Source organism: Chaetomium globosum, genomic scaffold (genome assembly GCF_000143365.1).
Source record: "Chaetomium globosum CBS 148.51 scaffold_2 genomic scaffold, whole genome shotgun sequence".
In the NCBI taxonomy this organism is placed as follows: Eukaryota; Fungi; Ascomycota; class Sordariomycetes; order Sordariales; family Chaetomiaceae; genus Chaetomium; species Chaetomium globosum.
In genome coordinates, this window is record NT_165977.1 from 4,548,020 (window position 1) to 4,569,311 (window position 21,292).

The 21,292-nt window shown below is 54.2% G+C and overlaps 8 protein-coding genes across 8 annotated transcripts; 3 read left to right on the forward strand and 5 right to left on the reverse strand.

Moving 5' to 3' along the window:
* Nucleotides 1-503: 503 nt before the first annotated feature.
* Nucleotides 504-1,067, reverse strand: CHGG_03549 (uncharacterized protein; the record flags this gene model as incomplete). The annotated part of the gene is made up of 1 exon (XM_001230064.1): nucleotides 504-1,067. The coding sequence occupies one exon, from the start codon at nucleotides 1,065-1,067 to the stop codon at nucleotides 504-506; it is 564 nt and encodes a 187-aa protein (XP_001230065.1).
* An 884-nt stretch (nucleotides 1,068-1,951) lies between these two features.
* On the reverse strand, nucleotides 1,952-2,757 carry CHGG_03550 (uncharacterized protein; the record flags this gene model as incomplete). The annotated part of the gene is made up of 2 exons (XM_001230065.1): nucleotides 1,952-2,350; nucleotides 2,518-2,757. The coding sequence occupies 2 exons, from the start codon at nucleotides 2,755-2,757 to the stop codon at nucleotides 1,952-1,954; spliced, it is 639 nt and encodes a 212-aa protein (XP_001230066.1).
* Nucleotides 2,758-4,042: 1,285 nt separating this feature from the next.
* CHGG_03551 (uncharacterized protein) lies at nucleotides 4,043-5,052 on the forward strand (the record flags this gene model as incomplete). The annotated part of the gene is made up of 4 exons (XM_001230066.1): nucleotides 4,043-4,213; nucleotides 4,281-4,548; nucleotides 4,611-4,690; nucleotides 4,828-5,052. The coding sequence occupies 4 exons, from the start codon at nucleotides 4,043-4,045 to the stop codon at nucleotides 5,050-5,052; spliced, it is 744 nt and encodes a 247-aa protein (XP_001230067.1).
* A 2,441-nt stretch (nucleotides 5,053-7,493) lies between these two features.
* CHGG_03552 (uncharacterized protein) lies at nucleotides 7,494-9,490 on the forward strand (the record flags this gene model as incomplete). The annotated part of the gene is made up of 3 exons (XM_001230067.1): nucleotides 7,494-7,740; nucleotides 7,919-8,000; nucleotides 8,053-9,490. The coding sequence occupies 3 exons, from the start codon at nucleotides 7,494-7,496 to the stop codon at nucleotides 9,488-9,490; spliced, it is 1,767 nt and encodes a 588-aa protein (XP_001230068.1).
* A 660-nt stretch (nucleotides 9,491-10,150) lies between these two features.
* On the reverse strand, nucleotides 10,151-10,906 carry CHGG_03553 (uncharacterized protein; the record flags this gene model as incomplete). Its single annotated transcript, XM_001230068.1, has 1 exon — nucleotides 10,151-10,906. The coding sequence occupies one exon, from the start codon at nucleotides 10,904-10,906 to the stop codon at nucleotides 10,151-10,153; it is 756 nt and encodes a 251-aa protein (XP_001230069.1).
* A 2,049-nt stretch (nucleotides 10,907-12,955) lies between these two features.
* CHGG_03554 (uncharacterized protein) lies at nucleotides 12,956-13,826 on the reverse strand (the record flags this gene model as incomplete). The annotated part of the gene is made up of 2 exons (XM_001230069.1): nucleotides 12,956-13,547; nucleotides 13,819-13,826. The coding sequence occupies 2 exons, from the start codon at nucleotides 13,824-13,826 to the stop codon at nucleotides 12,956-12,958; spliced, it is 600 nt and encodes a 199-aa protein (XP_001230070.1).
* Nucleotides 13,827-15,062: 1,236 nt separating this feature from the next.
* Nucleotides 15,063-17,471, reverse strand: CHGG_03555 (uncharacterized protein; the record flags this gene model as incomplete). The annotated part of the gene is made up of 6 exons (XM_001230070.1): nucleotides 15,063-15,201; nucleotides 15,312-15,869; nucleotides 15,971-16,257; nucleotides 16,319-16,565; nucleotides 16,631-16,929; nucleotides 16,998-17,471. The coding sequence occupies 6 exons, from the start codon at nucleotides 17,469-17,471 to the stop codon at nucleotides 15,063-15,065; spliced, it is 2,004 nt and encodes a 667-aa protein (XP_001230071.1).
* A 1,307-nt stretch (nucleotides 17,472-18,778) lies between these two features.
* On the forward strand, nucleotides 18,779-20,871 carry CHGG_03556 (uncharacterized protein; the record flags this gene model as incomplete). Its single annotated transcript, XM_001230071.1, has 3 exons — nucleotides 18,779-19,213; nucleotides 19,314-19,451; nucleotides 19,507-20,871. The coding sequence occupies 3 exons, from the start codon at nucleotides 18,779-18,781 to the stop codon at nucleotides 20,869-20,871; spliced, it is 1,938 nt and encodes a 645-aa protein (XP_001230072.1).
* Nucleotides 20,872-21,292: the final 421 nt, after the last annotated feature.

A 21,292-nucleotide genomic window follows, 5' to 3' on the forward strand; every position in this document is an offset into this window, starting at 1 on the left:
GCGCGATATCCACCACCCATGGCGGCTTAACCGGCTGCCCAGCCACAGCCGCATTCACGAACAATGTACTCACACTCTTAACCACAGGCAGCGAATCCCCCGCACAATGACTCGTCTTGACGCACTTCCCCCACGCATACTCGCCCAACCTCCGCTCCTTCGCTCTCACCACCTCCGCCCCATCCCCCTTCAACGGCAACACCGACCCCAAATCCGCCAGCACCGCCGACCCATGCTGCCTGCCGGGGGACCCCCCACCCCCTTCACGGGCGGCACCAGCCGTCCCCGCCCACCGCACCACCTCCGCCCCCCACCCCTCATGAATATGCCCAAAACAATGCAGCCTCGGCCGCGCCCGCGCAACCGCCGCAAACAGCTCCGCCGACCCAACATGCCGCCCGCCAGAAGCCCAGCTGCGGTCGCGCACCCCGCGCGGCGGGCCATGCGTGATCACCACATCCACACCCCCACCCCCGTCTGCTCCCCCGCAGGGGATATCAAAGTCATGCCCTTCCTCCCGGGGGAAAAATCTGGAACCCCGGCGCGCCGCCAAACGCGGGCGTATAGGGCGACGCGTACAGCGAGAGGTGCGCGCCGTTGGCGAGCGGGAAGTGGTGGGTGCCTTGGGAGAGGCAGTGGATGTTGTGGGTGTGCTGGGCGGTGGTGAAGAGGCGGTGGGTGGCGCCGGGGCGGCCGTGGAGTGATTGTTCTTGTTGGTGTTGGTGTTGGTGGTGGTCGAGAAGGTGCTGGTAGGTTGGGGGGTGTCGAGGGTGTAGTCGTGGTTGCCGGGGATGAGGAGCTTGAGGGGGGGCGTCGATGCGGCTGAGCAGGTGGAGGGCCGTTTTGTATTCTGAGAGTTGGGAGTCGTTGGTGAGATCGCCGCAGTGGATGACTACGTCGATGGGTTGCAGGGGCTTGGTGTCTGGGAGGTAGTGCATGCCATGGGTGTCTGCGATGATGAGTAACCGGGTGCGGATGCCTGGGTTGCTTGGGGAGGCCATGGCGTTGTGATGATGGTATTTTAGGACGGCGAGGCCTGAGATGGTAATATCCATGGTCATCAACATCATGGCGCCCGGTGAGAAATTGATACCACTTATACAAGGCAGAGCCGCACAGCTATGATGTACATAGTCCTGGAAGGTGGATCTGATGATGAAATATTATGGGTCCTTTGCCCCCCTGGATCGTCAAGATCGTCGGTCGTCCTCGGGGGAACACAGCTCCTAACCCTGGGCTTTGCACATCCCGAGGGTCTCTTTGGACCGAGAACGGACTGTTGCCAGGGCAACTAAACCTCGAGCTGGGAGTCGGATGAAGTCATTTTAGAGTTTATGCACCTATCCGACTACCCCTTGCCCCCCTACCCTCGGCTACCTGCACCCTGCCTCGGTATCTGCCAACAACCCCCTGTGTGACTTGACTCTGCCATGCAGGGGTTCTTTGTATTTCGTCACATCCAGATCTGTGATAGCTTGAACTAGGATACAGCCTCTGAAATACTTGGTACTTGCGCCGCATAATACTTTGGGGTCACCTTCCAATTATCAACCTGATATTGGGTTCGAGGTCGGGGTGATGGCCGGGCGATTCTTGACGTTGGGGGTTAACTACGCGATGCTACGGGGAAAGCTGGCCGCGAAGGCTCGTTTATTTTGCACTCACAGTGATAACAGAAATGGGGAGGCAAGTAGAATGTAGGTACTCTATGTTGGCGTACATGTAATGTTGGGTTCTGACGCCATCTTGATGTTGCAAGGAACGGAGGTTCAGTGTAGACTTGATGTGTGAGCGATCCCCGATCTACCGGGGAAGCCTCATCCCCGGCGCTTCTCAGTTGCGTATTTAGATACCTATGTTAAAGCCTTACGAACTCTGAGGTTCTTTCTGTGAAGGTTGTTCTTATTTGTTGACTTAATTATTCCGGTCACCTTTCCACGTTCCCTGCCACCTAGCCCAAGAGAGCATTGACGGCGGGAAACAGCTCCGCCATCCACAGCTGATAGCCCTCCAAGTTCAAGTGCACATGATCCACCAGATGCTCCTCCGTCTTAACCCCCGCAGCAGGTGCAAGGCACACCACCCTGTCCGCGCCGTACTTCTCCTGCAACCGCTTCACCACCGCCCTAATCTTCCCATTCGCCTGATCCACCAACTCCCCCGAAACATCCTTCCGATAAAACAACCCCGTCACCAACACCTTACACTCCCCGCCCGTCGGATTCACCCCCAACAACGTCTCCACCAACACCTCCCACGCATCAACATCCCTCTCCCCCAACCCCGTCTTCACCGTCAAATTATTCGTCCCCACCTGCACCACCCACACCCTCACCGGCAACCGCGACGTCTATATCCCGTGAAATACGCGTTTTAGGTTATTTTACGATGATGGTTTCTATCTTGGAGCCAGAAAAAAAAAACGTCGGGGCAAGACACCGATCTCCGTTCCTGTGTCCCATATAGACCCGGCGCGTGGCATACGCCGGGATTCCGGTTTGGTAGTCACCGAGGGACGTCGGTGGGGCTTTTTTTTGGTGTGGGCGTGGGGGAGGGGTAGGGGTTGTTGTTGTCATTGGCGGGGGGTTGGGATTGGATTTGGTGGAGGAGGGGGATGTGTATGTCTTTGGAGGTGGCGTGGGAGCGGGCTTTGAACTTGGCGATGGAGCGGAGGGCGGGGAATGGGGGGTGGGGGCTGGGTGGTGGTGGTGAGGTGGATGGTGCGGATTGGGAATTGGTTTGCGGTGTGTCGGCCATGGTGGAGGTTGTTGTTTTTGCTGTTGTGTTTCTTGGTAATGTGGAACTAGAGAAGGAAGCAATGTTGAGAGAAAAGTGGCTTTGGGTCCGGGGTATTTGAAAGGTTTCAGACAGAGTTGGTGGTTGCCAGTTGCGGCGCAGTGCGGCATCCTGTGTTGGCCATTTTTGATGTCGCGCGGCCCGGGCTGAGTCACGCGGCCGATGATGACTTGAAATGTAAGTTTTGACGACAGAAATTGGCTCGATTTTATTCCGGTATCGGGCGAGAAAAGAAGTCATCTTTCCATGGTCGGTATGTGTGATCACGCCCGTTAACGACCTAACGTTACCTAAACGGTAATGTGCCAGGTATTTGTACGAACGACTAACTACCAGGCACGCTTGCAAATCGGCCGCTGGGCTTTCGATGTTCAATCTCGGGAGTCGGTTCCCCACGTGGGGGACAGGAGTTAAGAAATTGGTGTGGGCAAGACCCTGAAAGCGAAGGCCAATCACAGTAGCAGAGTTTGGACCTCGTTTCCCGTTCGAGCGTGCCAAAACTGGGTGAAAGGTTTCGGTCTCAAATTTCTTCCAAACAAACGAAGCAAAGCTGCCTGGCACCTGATAACTCGCCTTGGTTGACAGCATGCCTCAACGACACTACCGATGGCAGTATGCCGACGAGGAGGTGATAACTCCTTCTCCGGTCAACTGCCCTCCTTTCAGTTACGGCCATAATTCAGACTTCAATTACCACACCCCACACCCGTTTCGACGATGATTCGGAAGAAGGTTTCGAGGATGAGGACACGGACATTTTCAGTATGGACGGCATCCCCCAGGCCCAGCCACACGAGTTGCGGCGGCTTCTCCTCGGCCGGTCCTAGCTAAAGGAGCCTAGCAACAAGTGGTTCGCCACGCAGTCGCATCTTTACGGCGTGTCATTCAAAAGGTCCTCCACGAAATCGGATCTGAAGGCGGCTTTAACGATAGCCGTTCTTGCTGGGAAGGTGCGCTGAATTGCAATCTTACCGGAAACATTTTTGGGACCCTGGTGGTTGACGAGAGATAGTGTGAAGAACTAGCACCCGCGGTTGCTGCTGTGCGTGATCGTCTTCGTACAGAATATGACGCTGCCTGCAAACGCCTTGACGACAAGATATTCGCTGAGATCGAAGGGGGGAATGGAGAGGAGGCGAACGCTGATCCGCCACGTTTCGTCGCAACATACTTTCTTGATGCTCACGGTCGGCCGGACAGAAAGAAAACCAAAATTCCGCTTTCCTTCAAATCCTCCACCAACAAAATGGAGCTCGACAGAGTGGTTGCTTCTGTCCCCGGACTTGCAATTCGCAAGACTTGGAGCACTGTGCTTGTTGGCTGGGCTTTGGCCATGAAGCAGGACATTGAGGCTGAGTTCTCGAGGCTCGAAACATTCTTCAGCAGAAAGTTCGACATCCACAGCGCCCAGGCCAATGTAGACTTGCAGCTATTCTTGCGCAAGCACCTTGCTCTCAACCTCGATGTCAGTATTATTACAACAGTCACTAAGTCGTCCGATCCCGTGGTATTTGACGAATTTGGCCTTCAAAAGTCAGAATCTCGCCCAAGAAATCATTGCCAAAGCCCCTGGCCTGCACATGAAGCGGCACCACAAAACTGCCGTCATCGGGCGGGATGAAGATAAAGTGGATGCCGAGATAGCCTCCATGGAAGAAACCGTAAGGCAAGAAAAAGAACAAGAGGAAGCCGAAGAAAGGGCGAGACTGGAGAAGAAGGAGGCCGAGAAAAAAGCGAGATGGGAACGCCGGTGTAAGGGGTATTATGACCTCTTAGCCAAACAACAAGGAAGCACCGACCCTATCGACCTCCAGCACCTGCCTGGGTCTTACCGTATGCGGTGGCATTGAAAAATCAGAGGAGAAAGAAGATTACAGCGACCCATACAGCGACAGTGAGGTCATGAGAATCGATGTCTCTCATCCTGACAGTCCCCATGGTATTAAGGCTTCGTACTTTCTCGGCCGGCTTGAAGGGGTCATGCTTCTCGGTATGTCAAAGAGTGCTGTCGCGCGTCTTAGGGATGCACAGCCCAAAAATGAGCACGATGATGACTTGGACGAGAATGACTTGGACGACGAAGCTGGATTCTCTCGCCCACCTATTCTTGCCGGCTTTAGCAGCTTCTCTTTTTCCGAGGATAGTTCGAGAGGAACTAAGCGCACACGGGGGGAAATCCCCGAGCCATACGGGTTTCAGGCCGCTAGAGCCTTGAAGCGACAGAGGGCGGATGCTCCGAACCAGCCTGAGGAGTAACTACGCCCCAATCGCGTGTATTTACAGTTTGCCTGCTGTGAGGTTGACGAATACCCCGCAACGAGCATGTTGGCTATCTCGATTTTGATCCCACTGGGTTGGCGGCAAAGGGCGTCTTTTATCTGCCAAATTATTTGGTTCCCGAGCTCATCCTATTGAGATTTTCAAGGTTGCCGAGCAGCCAGACCGCAGTAGGCCACCGCTACCATGGTGCAAATTTGATGAAAGGACGTGGGGTAGGCGGTGGTAATTTCAAAACCCTGCCGGAGTTCGTCGTCAGACCACCAGCAGGTTTACTTGATACCTATTCTGCAAGTTGGGTTTCAAGTTTTCTGTTTTTACCGAGGTACGTTTGTGTAGTACGATATAATAATAATGTATTGCTATGGAGGGGGGCTTTATGCTAGCGGGCGTAATATTGCTGTCAGATAAACCCAGACTTCTTCACGGTCTCAAGTCGTAATTGTACTACCTCTTTGTCGTAAAAGCCTCATCTCCTAGCGCCAGGGATTTGAATGGAAACACTCACCATAGGGCTGTATCCCGCCTTGGTTTCTTGTGGTTGCCAATATCGTGCAATTTACCTTCATTACCTCCACATTTCTCAACCTGGTTCTCGGGTCCAAGTGATATTTACGGATACATGCCCTCGATTCGACGCCAAAAAAACCACTTTCCCACGCTGCTCTCCCTCGCCGGGCAATGGTGGATGCAATGGTTTGAGGGCCGCCACTGGGTAAGCACGGTGTTTCCTTGCCCGACGGATCAGCAGACAACCCCGATTTCTCACAGTCAACAGACGAGGCGCGTCACATCTGGCTTCCGAGGCTTTTCCTGACAGCCGTTCGTCGCAACTCCTTCACGTCCCGGTTAAATCGTGCCGTTCGTGGCTGCAGACGGGTAAATCCCCAACCCCCTATCACAAGCCTTCGTTGCACTTTCGCCCCCATCCGTGCATTGTTCGCGCCTTCACTAGTTAACAATAGATCATGATGAAGCAAGTGCGAGACCCGGTGTCTCGGTGCCGAGTCTTTGGGAAACCTGCTAGCTTCGGCAATTCAGGAGGTAGACTCGGGGCGAGTTACGCAAGCGAGGGGCCTTGACACGACGCACGGTATTTGCAGGGCTCACACCTTCCCAATACCGGACCTAGGGCTGCTACTGGGTTGCAGTAGGCGTGTCGATTAATATCCTCCCGTGTCTGCCCGCGTTGCACAGTCGTAAGCGACTCAGCTTGAAACATGACTTGTCCGCCGTGACACCCGCCCGGGAGTGCGAGGCCCTCTCGGGTTTTGCTATGGAGTGGGAATGCAGAACGAATACGGATGGCTGTGGAGGCCATTCACAATTGAACGTCAGTCGGAGCCCGGGACTGGACCCGGTGGGTGTGACGTACTAAAAATAGGGAGGTACACCGTACCTACAGGTAGGCTTTGCGAACATGATCCATCCCCTCAGCTCGGTACATCATCACCGGCACTTGTTTTACGACAACTTCAACGTACTAACAAAGTGGGGAATTATGTTGCCTTGCCTTAATAACTTCCTAGTATGCAAGGGCATCGATAGTATGTTTCAGATTGTGGACGGGCTTGGGTTTCCGTAGTGCATCAAGATGAATCCTCGGTGTTATGTCCACCTCGTACTTGGAATGCTGTTCGAAGCCCGACAGCTCAAAGCCTCGTGTAGATCGACGAGGGTACGATCATGCTGCCGCAAGAACCATACAAGCACATCACGGTCCCGAGATGCGGGTCGGCGATGTCGGCCATTCTTCGCCCCTCCCCAAGCCGTCCTGCACGCAAGCTCGTGGGATCTTCGTGCAGTGGACAATCCATGGTACCAAATTTGACACCTCCTTTTACCTGGTTCAGCTTGCATGGTGGCTTGGAACGCCTCGCCCGCCTTTGTCAACCACGGTTATAGGTCGATCAGTGCATAGAACTTTCGAGACCAGGGGGTTGAAGCGGCCCAGTGTGTGCCACCTGGCCCACCTCGGCCCGGACATCCACTATCTATCGCGAACTGCGGCCTCGATTTGGCAAGCTATCATCACGTAAAAGCCTGACTCGCACTGAGAGAGTCCGAGAGGACTCAAGACGGGGGAGTCAGGGGAGACGGAGAGCCACCCCTGGCTTTCATCCCGCCCTGCGGCGGCAGGCTGAATCCCTCTTCGTGGGGGAATTGAGGGAGGGCAACCGCCCAAAACAGACCGAACACTGCATCATGCCGTGTTAGTAACGTGAACGTGGAAAGATGCAGACTATCGATAGTTCGAAGTTGAGGAGGGGATGAATGGTTCGGCTGGTAGAGTCGGTAGGCACAATGGCGTTGATATAAACTGCAATAATCACCCGCGTAGCCTTGAAATATTCTCTCCAGTTCATACCTCGTTCCATCCGCGCTGCCTATTTTGAAGCTTCAGCCCCCAATTTCTCACCATGCGCGGGCTTGTGCCAAACCCTGTCGCGGCCTGCTGCGCTGTGTTGTTTTTTGTCCAGGCCATCTTGTGCTCTCCTATCCAGCCGAACCCGGCCATTGACCTCCAACCAAGGCAAACCATCATACCTGGCGGCCAGCCGTGCGGGCAGAACAACGCCACGAACCGCCGGTGTTGGAAAAACAACTGGAACATCAACACCGATTATGAGACAACTACTCCTCCGGCATTCAACACTCGGGTGGTATGTCTCTGTATACCCCTCTGTCACAGCAATAAGTGCATCTAACGCATACTCTGCTTAGGTTGACCTTCACATAAAAAATGTGACAAACTGGCTAGGGCCGGACGGGGTACGGAAACCGGCCCTGCTGATCAATGGTCAGTCATTTCGCCCGCACTAAGAGTATTACTGACATTGTCCAGATCAGTTTCCTGGTCCCACCATTGAGGCTGACTGGGGTGACTACATTGTTGTCAATGTCTACAATGACATGCAGGACAATGGGTACGTCAGAAACCGCTCCATCCCCCCGATATCCCAGTACTAACACATCCAGCACCTCAATTCATTGGCACGGCATCCGTCAGTTTGGCGAAAGCAACCAAGACGGAGCCAACGGAGTCACAGAATGCCCCATCCCGCCCGGACACATGAAAACGTACGACTTCCACGTCACCCAGTACGGGACGTCGTGGTACCACAGCCACTACTCCAACCAGTATGGCAACGGTGTCGTCGGCTCACTCGTCGTACGGGGGCCGGCGTCCGCAGATTACGACATCGACCTCGGTCCTTACACTATCAGCGACTACTACCACGAGACAGCTGACCGCCTCCACCTCAAAGCCGAGCTGGTCAGCAATGGCCCACCCCCTGACAGTGACAACGTACTCTTCCGCGGCAAGAACATCAACCCCAACGGTGCCGGCGGAGCCTACGACCGCATCACCCTCACCCCCGGCAAAAAGCACCTCCTCCGCCTCACCAACCCCAGCGTCGACAACTCCTTCACCGTCTCTCTCGTCGGACACACCTTCAAAGTCATCACCACCGACCTCGTCCCCATCACCCCGGTCACCCGCAGCACGCTCTTCCTCGGCGTCGGCCAGCGCTACGACGTCATCATCGAAGCCAACCAACCCGTCGGCAACTACTGGTTCAACGCGACGCTCGAGAGCAACAACAACTGCGGGCACTCGCGCAACCCCTTCCCGGCCGCCATCTTCCACTACGCCGGCGCCAGCACCACCGCCCTGCCCACCAACCGCGGCACGCCCATCACCGCCACCTGCAACGGCGAAAAGGGCTTCTCCCCGATCGTCACGCGCAGCATCCCCGCCTCCCAGTTCCAACCCTCCACCCTTCCCGTCTCCCTGCAGTTCCCGACCAACGAGCGCGGGCAGGTGTTTGAGTGGCGGGTGCGCAACACCCCCATCAGCGTCGAGTGGGACCACCCGACGCTGGAGTACGTGCTGGAAAACAATTCCAGCTACCCCGGCGCGTCGAACCTGGTGGAGGTGGCGGCGGCGGATGTGTGGACGTTTTGGGTCGTGCAGAATACGTTCGCGCTGCCCCATCCGATTCACCTGCATGGGCATGACTTTTTGGTGTTGGGGACGGGCGCGGGGACGTTCGATGCGGCGACGATGGTGGGGCAGCTGAATTTTAATAATCCCATTCGGAGGGATGTTGAGCAGATGCCCGGTGGGGGGTGGTTGGTGATGGCGTTTCGCACGGATAATCCGGGTTGTTGGTTGATGCATTGCCATATTGGTTGGCATGTGGCTATGGGGTTGGGAGTGCAGTTCCTGGAGAGGAAGGCTGATATCATGAGTCTGATGCATCTGGATCAGATGCAACCGAATTGTAATGCGTGGCGGGCGTATGCGGCTACCAGTCCGTATCTGCCCAAGGTTGACTCGGGGTTGAGGAAGAGGATGGAGATGGGAGGCATGGAATGGGACGGGGAGCCGGCTGTGAGGAGGATTGGTTGAGTGGGTGTTGGGACTGTTGATAGTGGTGTGGGTGTCAGGGGCGCCTGAAGAGGTTCAAAGAGGGGGGTTTTACGGGTGATCCTTTGATACCGGCGCGTAATCCTTAGGGTGATGGATTTCTTAGGAGGCTGGAGTGTGCAATATGATTACGGCTACTGTCCTCTGAGAATATGACATCGAGGTTTGCACGAGTGTGGTTTGGAATGCGGGTACCTATGCTCTTCACATTTGATTCCACTAACTCCAGTTAGAACTATGGAGAGGGAGGCGGGCTGCGCCACAACAACTGTTGCCTCCCATCTCAATCCTCAAGGTAGTCATTAGTGATGCTGTCAAAGATGCTATCTTCCAAAGACGTCCATCCCTCTTTGTCGGGGTTGTCGGACCACTTCTTTAGGAGCTCTACAGCTTCTGATTGATCGACTGATACCTTCAAATGATGCGGATCAGGGTAGTCATCGACGAATGTCTTTACCGGGCGAAGTTTGCGCAGTACAGAAAGTACCTCGTTCCAATGAACACTGTGACCCCAGGATTGGATTCGCGCACCCTTGACGTCGGGGTCCAGGACGGCGGCGACATGGACCAACGCCACATCTTTCACATTTGCGTAGAATGCTATTGTGTCAAGAGTCAGATCATAGCTCGGCCGCGGTTCAGTCATTGCGAGGTGGAATAATTCTTACAGGCTTGGAAAAGGTCCATTACCGGCTTGTTACCCTTGTAAGCGTGGGTCACCCAACTCGCCTGCCCTTCAATGTGTTTCTTGTTCAGAGGCTCTCCGATCAGACCCGCAGGAGCGACAACATTGACGATGAAGTGGAGGTCATTGCTTTCGGCAAACTTCCAGACCTCCTTCTCGGCGGCCAGTTTACTGGCCGGGTAGTTGGCCACGGCATGGGACAGGCCATACGGAGGTGGCGCCCATGCAGCTTCGAGAACGGCATTATTCCAGGAATCTCGCCCGACGATGCCGTTGTCGACACCGTCTGTAAGTGGAGAGGCAGAAACGGCACTGCTGGTAAACACGGCCACCTTGACCGAAGGTTCTCGGATGGCGGCATTCATGATAGACCGGATTCCGGTTATCATGGGGGTGATGACGGCGTTTGGGTCCGGGACAATGTTGGTGACGTACGCCGTGTGAATGATAGCCGAGACCCCTTTGATGGCTTTGTCGTAGGCGCCGTCGACGCCCATATCAGGGACAGAGACAAGTTCGATGGCATCGGTGTCGGCATACGGCTTGAAGCACCCTTCCAAAAGCCACGTAGATTGAGCCGGATCCCGAACTGTGCCTCGAACTTTGAAACCCCTCTTCAAAAGCTGAAGAGAAATGTGCGATGCGAGGAAGCCGCTGGCACCGGTCACCAAGACCCACGAGCCAGGAGGAATGGAGGTCGTTAGCGAGGACATGGCGGTCTGAACGATGGGAAGAGTGACGCTTGGTGGACTTGATGGATGAAGGGGGATGGTAAGAAGGGGAGATTTGACTTTGATCAGAGACTTGAGACCTTATATAGGTACTTTACAGTCTGCCCAACCCCTTGACCAGGAACTTACCAGTTCCGTTATCACCTTGTTGTCAATAATATTCGCACTTCATCAGATTGTGACATTTGACATCACTGAAATTCACAAGGCAATATCCCAATCTGGTAATCCTTAGTCTTGGCGCGGTTGGGCGTCTGACAAACTGTGGCTGCTCTTCAATCTCTCATCTTGTGCCTTGTGAGCGGACTGGGGCAGCTGGCATTTGATTTCAACTTCTTGTGGGTAAAATGTATGGGTTGAGGTCGCTGAGATCCTCTTCGTATCAAGCTAGATCCCAATCCGGCAATCCTTAATCTTGGCTAGCCAGGGACCCAGGGACCGCGTCTGACAAATGCGAGGCGCTTCGGCTTGGCCCAAAACTCATGTTGGGGCGATTAATTAATTCTTGAACTTTCAACTTCGCAATAACAGCAGGACAGCCAAATCAATACCGCCTCATCAACGCCAAGAACCATCTCGACTCTCCCCGTCAGGATTCAAGCATGACCAGCCAGTTCCGATTCGTTGTCTCGCATCCAACGGAAGCCCCTTCATCCGAATCCAAGAGGTTGGCTTACTCGCACGCTTTTCGCCAGGCACACGCCCAGAGACGACGCAAGCAAATAGAAAGCCATAGGAAGGCTACAGCCACTTCCCCTTCCTTTACAGTGGGCGAGGCTTTTACGGCACCCGGGGAGGCCGTTTCGGCCTCTTGGCCCCGTTTAAGCCATATGCTCAACGGTAACCGAGACCCGTTCTCATCCTTGGCAAGACCACTGTCTTCGACGGAATATTTCCTACTCAATCATTGTATGTACAGCACCATCATCATCTTCTTCATAACAATGACCCTTCCGAGGCACAGGAAGAAGATCCACGTCGAGGTCAACCGTCAACGCCCCTCATCATTCAACCACCTTTGCTGATAACACTCGGCCATAGACGTCCACGTAATCGTACCATTCACTGTTGGCCACTGCGGATTATTCAACCGTCCAGGAGACCAAAGGGCTCAGCTGCTCCGGGACTGGGTTGGCCTCGCCGTCGCCGATGACACGCTCATGGTCGCCGCTGTTCTCCTGAGTACATGCCGCCATATTTTGCAGGCCCAGCCCGATAACCTCGTTATTGCACAACTGGCGCTGCAGTATAAACACATATGCCTTCGGACACTGCGACAAGAAATGAGCAACCCCTCCGCTCCCGTCAACGTCACGACTGTTGCTAAATCTCTTGCCCTCGTGCTGGACGAGGTAATGCGTTTCTGAAGCTCACAGCTCGACGAGCTGGCTGCCCTTTAAGAATTATGGCTGATAGTTGATCATTTAGGTAACGGCGGGTGAGTACAATACTGCTCGGAAGCATCTTAACGGTGTATTCGCCATGGTAAATTCCGGTAGTGGTGTGGGGGAGCTCAGCTTGACCGGTCTCGTGGAACGAATGTACCAAAGATTTGTTGAAGTATTGGGACTCAAGGACCCAGGGACATTGAGCTCATGTAGCGAGACAGTAACAAAAGGCTGAGATAACATAGAAAGGAACTCTCAATCCTGGACCGGAATTTTATCGCCTATAGATTGGCGATATCGCTGGCGACATCTGAAAAGTCCATGTTGTCAGAGAGCCGTTGCCACACGTCAACTGGACGACTATGCATCTTGTATCCAAGAAGCTATCTATGTCCTATGAACCTAGCGGCCTCTCAGATGTGACCGCGACCTTGCTAGGCGTCCAAAAGAAAGAAGAACCCAATACCAGATTCGAAACGACAGTCCACAACGTCGAGAAAAGCTGCCATAATCTCCCTGTCCCGCTTATTCACACCCGTTCTTGGTTTCTCTCAGGATGCCTCCAAGCAGTGCCTCATTTTTGGCTTGGAACACCTGGATTTCGTTCTTTCCATCGTCTGGCCTCCCTAAGTACCTAGGTGGGCTATGCAGAAGCCGTTCCAGCGGTAGCAGGTCGGTCGCCAAACCGCCTCGACCTCTGCACAATCTTCATGTCAACCCCTATTTTGTGATTCTGGAAATGCACGGCTAGAACTCGCACAGTGTCGATGTCCCATTCGCATGCTGTTGCTAAACGAGTCCAAAGTCCGCTTCCATCCATAACGCGCATGTTCTCGACGACGACATCGCCAGTCTCATTCATGCATGTGAGGCTGTTCTGGGTTATAACTACCGCGTGGTACTGGAACAAACGCGGGCGCAACATGGTTTGAACGGCCACATTCGGTGATGGGTTGGACACAAATGACGTCGCCTCATGTATGTACTCGGTGAGTATATCGACGCCACGATATGTGTACCGACCTGTTGCGGCGCTTGTCAAGATTTGAATGACCCGGCAGGGGCTGTCCTTAAGCATCAGGATGTCTCCGAGTCTAATGTCATGGCAGGGGATCGGAATTGTGTTTGGCGTAGCCGGTGAAGTTAACGGCGTCTTCTCGTCGGACTGAGGGTTTCGAAGGGATTGAGAACGGCCAAAGAACCAACTAGGGTAACGTGAGCCCCCTACTCGAGGTCTGGGATCGATCCAGAGAGCCTTACTATCTTTTTCGAAAAGATTCTTGTCATTGAAAGCATCATCTTGTTTGAAGAAGCTCACGATTGAGCTTTGGTGGTGTGTTTTGAGATCACTGTTGCTCGATTTGAAGCCTGACCAGGTTCAGGATATTGTATACACTGAAAAAATATGGTAGAATTTCAAGTATTGTCTGGTGTTGAAGATGGAGAAAGAGACGTTGGGTTGCTAAGATGGAGCCCGCAAGCAACATTCGGACCCAACGGGCAGACCGAGACATGGCGTCCGATTGGCGAGTGCGCGCGATGAGCGATCACAGATTCCCGGAAGAAACTACCTATTGTACCTGCCTCAAGCTGGTTTCCAGTACCTAAGTAGATTCTACTTTCTTGGAGGGTTGATTCCCAATCGGATGTGGTGAATGACTTATGCCGGCGGCAATGCAAGGTATAACTTGGCCCAAGAGAACATTTGAATCCCACATGTATGTACATGTACCTTAATGTATGCGTGGGCTTTTTACTCCCTAATACCTCTTACTCTAGCTTCGGCCAACTGAGACCTATCATGGACAAGCATCTCGATACCTTTGGGCAACAGCCTTTTTTCACCATGAATACGCAGATCTACTTTGCGTTCCCGTTAACCGAGGCGTCGTCTGACACAGAAATTATCGGAACACCGACAGAAGGACTGGAACGACTTTACGACGGCTTCCCATGGCTCGCATGCGAGGTCATCAACGAAGGGTCGTGCGAAGGCTGCAGCGGGATCTACAAATTCAAAGCAGTGGGCACGGCGCCTCGTATCATCGTTAGGGATCACAGGAAAGATGCATCCAGCGCTGCTCAAAAATCAGATTGTGTTGCACAAAACGGGTGGCTGAAGATACGGTACGGCGGGTCAACGACAGGGGCTTATTGGGCCCACCAGACTGGGCCCAATGCAGCGTTTTCTAAGGGCACGGAGGCTCTCCTTTTCTTCCAGTTACATCAATCAGACTGTCAGACAATTGCATCACGAATTGAAGCCTCGGATCAGTGACCTTGCTTGCACTACGTTGCGCGCCCTGTTCAGAAGTATTGCTACTCTGGCTGTTGGATTTCCAACAGATAGTTACTATTTGATATAACTAACTAATCATAGTTAGTTAGTTATATTAAGCAACCATGGTTAGTACGTCCCCCTAGCCCTTCTCCCAAGCAATGAATGATCGATATCTGTCGTTTTCCTGCTCATCACATGTTCGTGTTGTAATAATCTGAGACTCCTTTTTTGACCCCCGATATCCCCCATATATTGCTTGTATCGACCAAACGACATAGACTCAGAATATCAATTGGTTATAGGACTCTACATTCTCCAGGGCTGCATTTTGCAGAGCACCTTGATGCCAGTAATAACTACGGCATCAACGGGAGGTACGACGATTTACTATTCAACGGCTCACTATAGAAAAGCAGACCGCTATCAACACCCCTCAGACGTCACATCCCACCAACCCAGCGGCTTTCCCTCACGCTGTAGCAGCAGGCGGCTTTGGCGTCCCACTCGAAATGGTAGTATGCGACCCCGAGATCCCAATGCAATACCATGTATCAGCCCACAGACCCGCGCAGTCCGTCCCCACGCCCGCATTCCACGCGTAAAAGTCCCTGGTAACAACAGTCAGCCACGATCCAACCCATCATTTGACTGACGCATCATCACCAAACCAGAAAGCTACAAAAAGAAAAGGGGAGGAACACAAAATCGGATGACTCACTCAAGCGAAATACCCGCCGCCGCCGCCAAATCATAGCAATACAGATCCGCAGCCTCCGGCCCTCTGAAATAAAACCTCACACACCCGTCCACCATCCCCGGAATAGCCGGCGACGGCGTGGTAACCGGCTCGCCCGGCCCCGCCGTCGCGGACGCGGAGCTGACCGGCGGCTTGCTCGTCATCGTCGTCGTCCTCGTCGGGCCGCTCCCATCCCCCGGCAGGGTAACGGTCGACCCGGGGGCGTTGGTCACCGGGTCGGTCGACACACAGACATAGTAATCGGGTTTGAGCCCTGCACAATCGTCGCCGCCGTTGCCCAGCGCCGGGTTCCACGCGTGCAGGGCCGAGGAGGAGATGCGCGCTGCGGAGGCGATGGACGCGCAGGTGTCGTCGCGCGAGACCAGCCAGAAGCGGGTGCAGTCGGCGGTGAGGCCGCTTTGGGTGGGCCGGGACCCGCTGGGCGTGGTGGGGGCGGGCTCGGTGCGCGTGGTGGGCGTGCTGGGGGTGGCGACGCAGTAGTAGGTGTCGAGGCGGAGGTTGCTGCAGTCGCTGCGCACGCTAGGGTTCCAGGAGATGAAGTCTGGGGGAGAGGGGTTGTTTTGTTAGTTTCCTAGTTCCTCCTGTGGTGGGTGGGGGGGTGTTGGTGCTTGGGGGCATACCTGACTCGGAGAAGGTTCCGAATGAGAGGGCGATGGACGCGCGAATCGTCGTTGCCAACGGCGAGGTACCACGCTTTGCAGTCTTGTGTTGTGCCGGTGGCTGTGGGCGACGCGCTGGCCGTCAAAGTGGGCGGCAAAGGCAGGTCAGAGGACGCAAAGTTGGCGACGCAGTAGTAGACGCCAGAGAGAAGACCATTGCAGTTTTTAGACAGCGCGGGATTCCACGCGAAGAATTGATCCTTGGTGATGTAGTTGTAAATCCCGAGGATGGTGTTGCAGGTGTCTCCCTATCGCCCGTGTTAACAATCTTCCAGTCGTGGGAGCTACGGGTTATTTAGGGGGACTAACACTTTCAGCTTGGTAAAAGTTCTGGCAGCTCGCTGGGATACCCGACTGCTGAGGCTGGGCAGTAAAGTTCTGAACGTAGGTCGCAGGGGGGCGGACAAACTCGGTTGGCTCCGGAATCGACGCATTGCCATCCTGGCTCGTATACCAGCCGATGCTGGAAGAGCCCTTGGCTTGTACGCCGATGCAGATATACCACCCAAAGTACAGCCCGCTGCAATCCTCACCGAGAGTAGGGTTGTACTCATGCCTGCGAATCGGGTGGTCTCGTATTAGCCTGGTGGAGACGGCGCCAGGGACGGGTCAGTCACTCACAGCTGTTTCTCCGTGAGCCTAGCTCCATAGAGATTTACAATTCCTTCACAGCTTTCTCCAGGAGCCGCCCAGTGCCACCTGTTACAGTTCGCAGGTTGCCCAGGCTGGGTGTGCTGAGGGGGAAACGCAGTTGCTGTGTAGGGGGCACTTTCGCTGTATGAGGTGACCGGGACACGTGTCGAATAGGGGCTTGAAGTTCTTATCACGCTCCTAGTGCTGCTGCTGGCACTGCTCGTTGTGGTTTTTGTCGACCCTTGGGTGCTAGAACTGCTGGGCTTGATATCCTTGTTGATCCCGACCTGCTTGTAGTCAGTAAAACAAGAGGTTGTGGAAATACCCCATCCCCAATAAAAATCGGTTAACTCACACAGTAAGAGCTTTCCAACCAAAAGTTGGTGATGCAATCCTTTGACACCGCCGGGTTCCATGTGAAGAACTGATCTGCGGTAATGTTGTACTGCTTTTGGATGGTCGAACAATCATCGCCCTCCACAACCGTGTGCCACTTGTTACAGTTGGGTGCGATGCCATCCATGGTTGGCCCTGGCGCGCCAACCCTCACGCAATAAGCGTTCTTGAGCCAGAAGTTGGTGAGGCAGTCCTTCGACACGGAAGGATTCCATTTGAAAAACTGGTCCGCTGTGATGTTGTATTGCTTCTGGATGGTTGAGCAATCATCCCCTGTTACAACAGTATGCCATCCACTGCAATCCCATGCGGTGTCCGGAAAGGTGTCCCCTCCTGGTGAAGTGTCTTGGGCGGCGACATGCCCGGGTAGCACGAGGAGTGATCCCAGAGCCGCCCAGAGCATCACCACGCTGGATTTTGAGCCGAACGCCATCTTCAAGGCTGCATTCGAGTTTCTGGGTTGAGTGAGCAATAGTTCACCCTCAGTTGTCAACATGTGTACTTACCGCAGTTCTCAAAGGAAACGCTGTTGCCCCTGAAGATGTTACTCACGGAGACTAGGACTGCTGGTTCCGCACCGATGACAGTTAGAAAAGCCGGCCTAAGCACCTTTACTGTGAAGGTGGAAGGAGGAGACAACATACAAGGAACAAGGTATTGGGCGATTGAGAATCGCGCAGTTCGAGCGGGACCGGATGCCGTTGACCGAACAAACTATCGAAAGGGGCTCCCGCGACTGCCGATGACCGTCGACAGCCGAGTTCCCGGTTTTCCGGTAGGATTCATTTTAATCTCCCGCGATGTGGTAGTAAAAGTCGAGACAATGGACTAGTAGAACCGACGCCAAAATGCAGCAGGTGATATTACCGTCTATGGTCAGCTTTCTGATGACCGACAGCCGATATTCGCGCGTGGTGGGCAGGGGGGCCCGACCGGTTCTATATGCCTTAATGCAATTAGACCCAAGGCAGATCGGCCCAGGGACCGGGGTGACATCCTGATAGGGCCAACCTGTCGGGAGCCCCCGGTTCCCTCCCGTTGTGTGACCTCCAATAACAAGTTCAGACGACCCGAAGCCGGTAACGGTACATGGGATCAATCAATAAGTGCTTCTTCTCCACAAGCATCAAGCCAAGGATGACAGGATTTATTAGCGTCCCCATTGTAAAAGAACCTCACCGCAGACGCCCGTTCTATGCAAGGGCAAGCAGGTCAGCGACGATCATTCCCCTAATCGGGTAACTTCAAGTCTATTGACGAATCCATGTAACCCCAACCCACCAGATGAAGCCTTTTCATGCGCTAGAAAGGTTGCATAAGCAGAGACAGTGGAAATGTGACCCATTGAAGCAGTGTATTCCGTCCCTACTCGGCCCACGAGGATTGCGGCGCGGACGGATATCGCGTGCCCCTTTTCCGCATATCCGTCCCCAGGCTCTTTTACCGTCTCATCAGACTGATCAGAGTGGGATCGGATGAGGTGAGACGAATCATACGTCCGACTCGTCCCGGGAATTATGTCCGCTCGGTAAGTCACGTTCCATCAGCCGGCCATCCCGTCTATGAACATAGAGCCACTATAGCGGGGTTCATGGTATCTGGCACCCTGTGTCAGTCACCAAGAGGGAATCTCTGAGGGAGAAACCTAAACTTTCCCAGACCCGGCGATGCAGCTTCGCCATCTCCTCACCTTTTCTTGTGTACCATCAACTTTCTTGCCCAGCACCAAAGTTGTGCGCCATGAAGGGCCTTCTCGTTCTAGGATGGCTTCATGCCCTTTGGCCTGCCACTGAAGCTGCCGTCTTCCGCGTCGCCAATACCAGCGCCTCGCGTACGTTGCAACCGAAGATCCGTCCACGCGATGACGACCCTAGCGACTTTGGCTGGGTTAAACGATGGGCTGCTGTTGGCGATAGCTTCACGGCGGGAATCGGATCAGGGTCACCCCTGGGTAACTTCCTAACCGAGTCGCCCGATGACAACACATGGTACTGCGCCCGATATGACACGTCCTATCCCATGATCATCAACGATGCTCTCGGGGAATCCGTAGAGGACTTCCAGTTCGTCGCTTGCAGTGGCGACAGAACCGGAGGTATCTACAAGCAGATTCAGGAGCTGGAGGGAGACCTGGATCTCGTGGTGATGACCGCGGGAGGAAACGATCTTTGCCTGGTAAGACGCTAATCAACCCGGAAGCAAAGCAACGAGATTCTGACTGGGGCAGGCATCAATGATTGAAAAGTGCGTTTTCAGGCCGTTTGACGGTGAAGAGGCCTGCACGGATGTCATTTCCATCGCCGAAAACAACTTGGAAAACATCCTGAAGCCAAATTTGGAGCAACTGCTCGAGGCCCTAGAAGACAAGATGAACGATGATAGCATCGTTGTTTTCAACGGCTATGCTCAATTCGTAAGCTCTGATCTGGCGTTGTATCTGCTTGACTCTTTTACTGACATGAACGAAGTTTAACACGGAGACTGATGACTGTGAAAAAAACCAAGACTGGACCCTGTTCAACCTCCTCGGCAGCGATGGCCTGAAGCTCACTATTGACCGCCGCAAGACGTTCAACAGTCTTGTGGTTAAGATCAACGACTTGATCAAGGGTGTGGTCGACGACGCCAAGGACAAGTACAAGTACAAGATCGGCTTTTCCAACTGGGATGTTTGGCCGAGAAAGGGCGTCGCGGGCCAGTTCTGCGATCCATCCTCGTCGGGTGCGTATCCGGATCCGAAGCAGCCAGATCTGCAGTTCTTCAAGCCGGATACGAGGACAGGTGGAAGCGAGTTGAAGCGGAGAGATGCTCTGTACGAGATCCACAGCAACGAAACCCTCTGGACAGCCGAAGTCGTTGAGCGAGAGCGCCATCGCCGTGCGCTAGAGGACATCTACAACTCTCTTCTCTACCACTCGGCCAACCCCCAAGCCGAGGCAAGGCACCTCCTAGACCGTAGAAACCCCAGCCCACCCAAGTGCCCTGGCGACAAGGACGTTGAGATCCAGCCGCCCAGCATCGGGTTGCCCAACTCCATCGCCAAGAACTTCCACCCCAACGAACTAGGCCACTACACAATCGCCTCCTGGGCGCTGCAGACGTTGATCGACCTCCGCGCCGAGGTCCTGGACGTTACGGCACCGTCATGCGAGCCAGTCGACAAGTTCACGTGCTGGCAAAAAGAGGGGTGGAAGGCATACGCCAACGAGCCCTTCCTCAACGACCAGAAGGACGACTTCTGCGACGGCGTGGACGAAGGGGACGAGGTCAACGGGTGGTCGCACTCGGAGACGTACGGCAAGGACACGCCCGACGAGACCGAGTTCAAGGTGACGCTCAACAAGGGCGGCATCGGCAGCGGCGACTTCAGCAAGGCCGAGTGCAAGGAGAGCATCGGCGGCATCATCAACAACTGCGACGGCAACGACTCGGACAACCCGATGGACTGGAAGTTTGGCGGCGAGTGGCAGCGCGGCCGTTTTACATACCAGGTCAACCCCAAGCGTGACAACCGGCCGTTCCCGCCGCCTAAGGAGGCCTGGGGTAGCTGTAAGGGCTGGTACCACGGCTTCTGGAGTAGCTATGTCATCAAAGGCAAGGGCTGGGCTTCCAATGACTGGGGCCAGGACACGCTGGAGCCCAAAGCCCGAAGCTGTATCGGCGGCGGTCTGACCATGTGGAGATTCAAGTACTTTGATGAGCCAGATGAGGATGGCAACGAGTGGCAGGCTGACTTCAACACACCCATCTGGGTGCGTTCGCGGTGCTTCAAGAATAACAAGGCGGTGCGAGAGGCTGGCGGATACACCGACGGCTGTGGCGGCAATGATTAACAAATGGATAGGTGATAGCTGTTTGGTAGATACCTTTGCCAGTAATGCAGGGAGATAGGAGTATCACTTGTGAGGAATGTCGTACATGGATGTTCAGCACCCATTATGACAAGAAGCGTCATTTTTGTGAAGCACTCAGACTGAACAATCGAATACCTACCTACCTGTATGTGACAGAGACATTCTTCTTGTAAATGGCGAAGATTCTGTCCAAGAACTAAGTGCCTAGGTAAGGTGGGTACCGTAGTGGGAAAATCAACTTGGTGGCATGCCTTACCGGGGTCAACATGCCTTGCCACAACAACATGCCATGCCATAGCAACATGCTATGCCACCCTCCCCACCAAATGGAACATCGTAGCTTCCAACTCGAGATAACTATATATCCTCGCAGAAAGAAGGAGCACCGTGTCATTTAAAC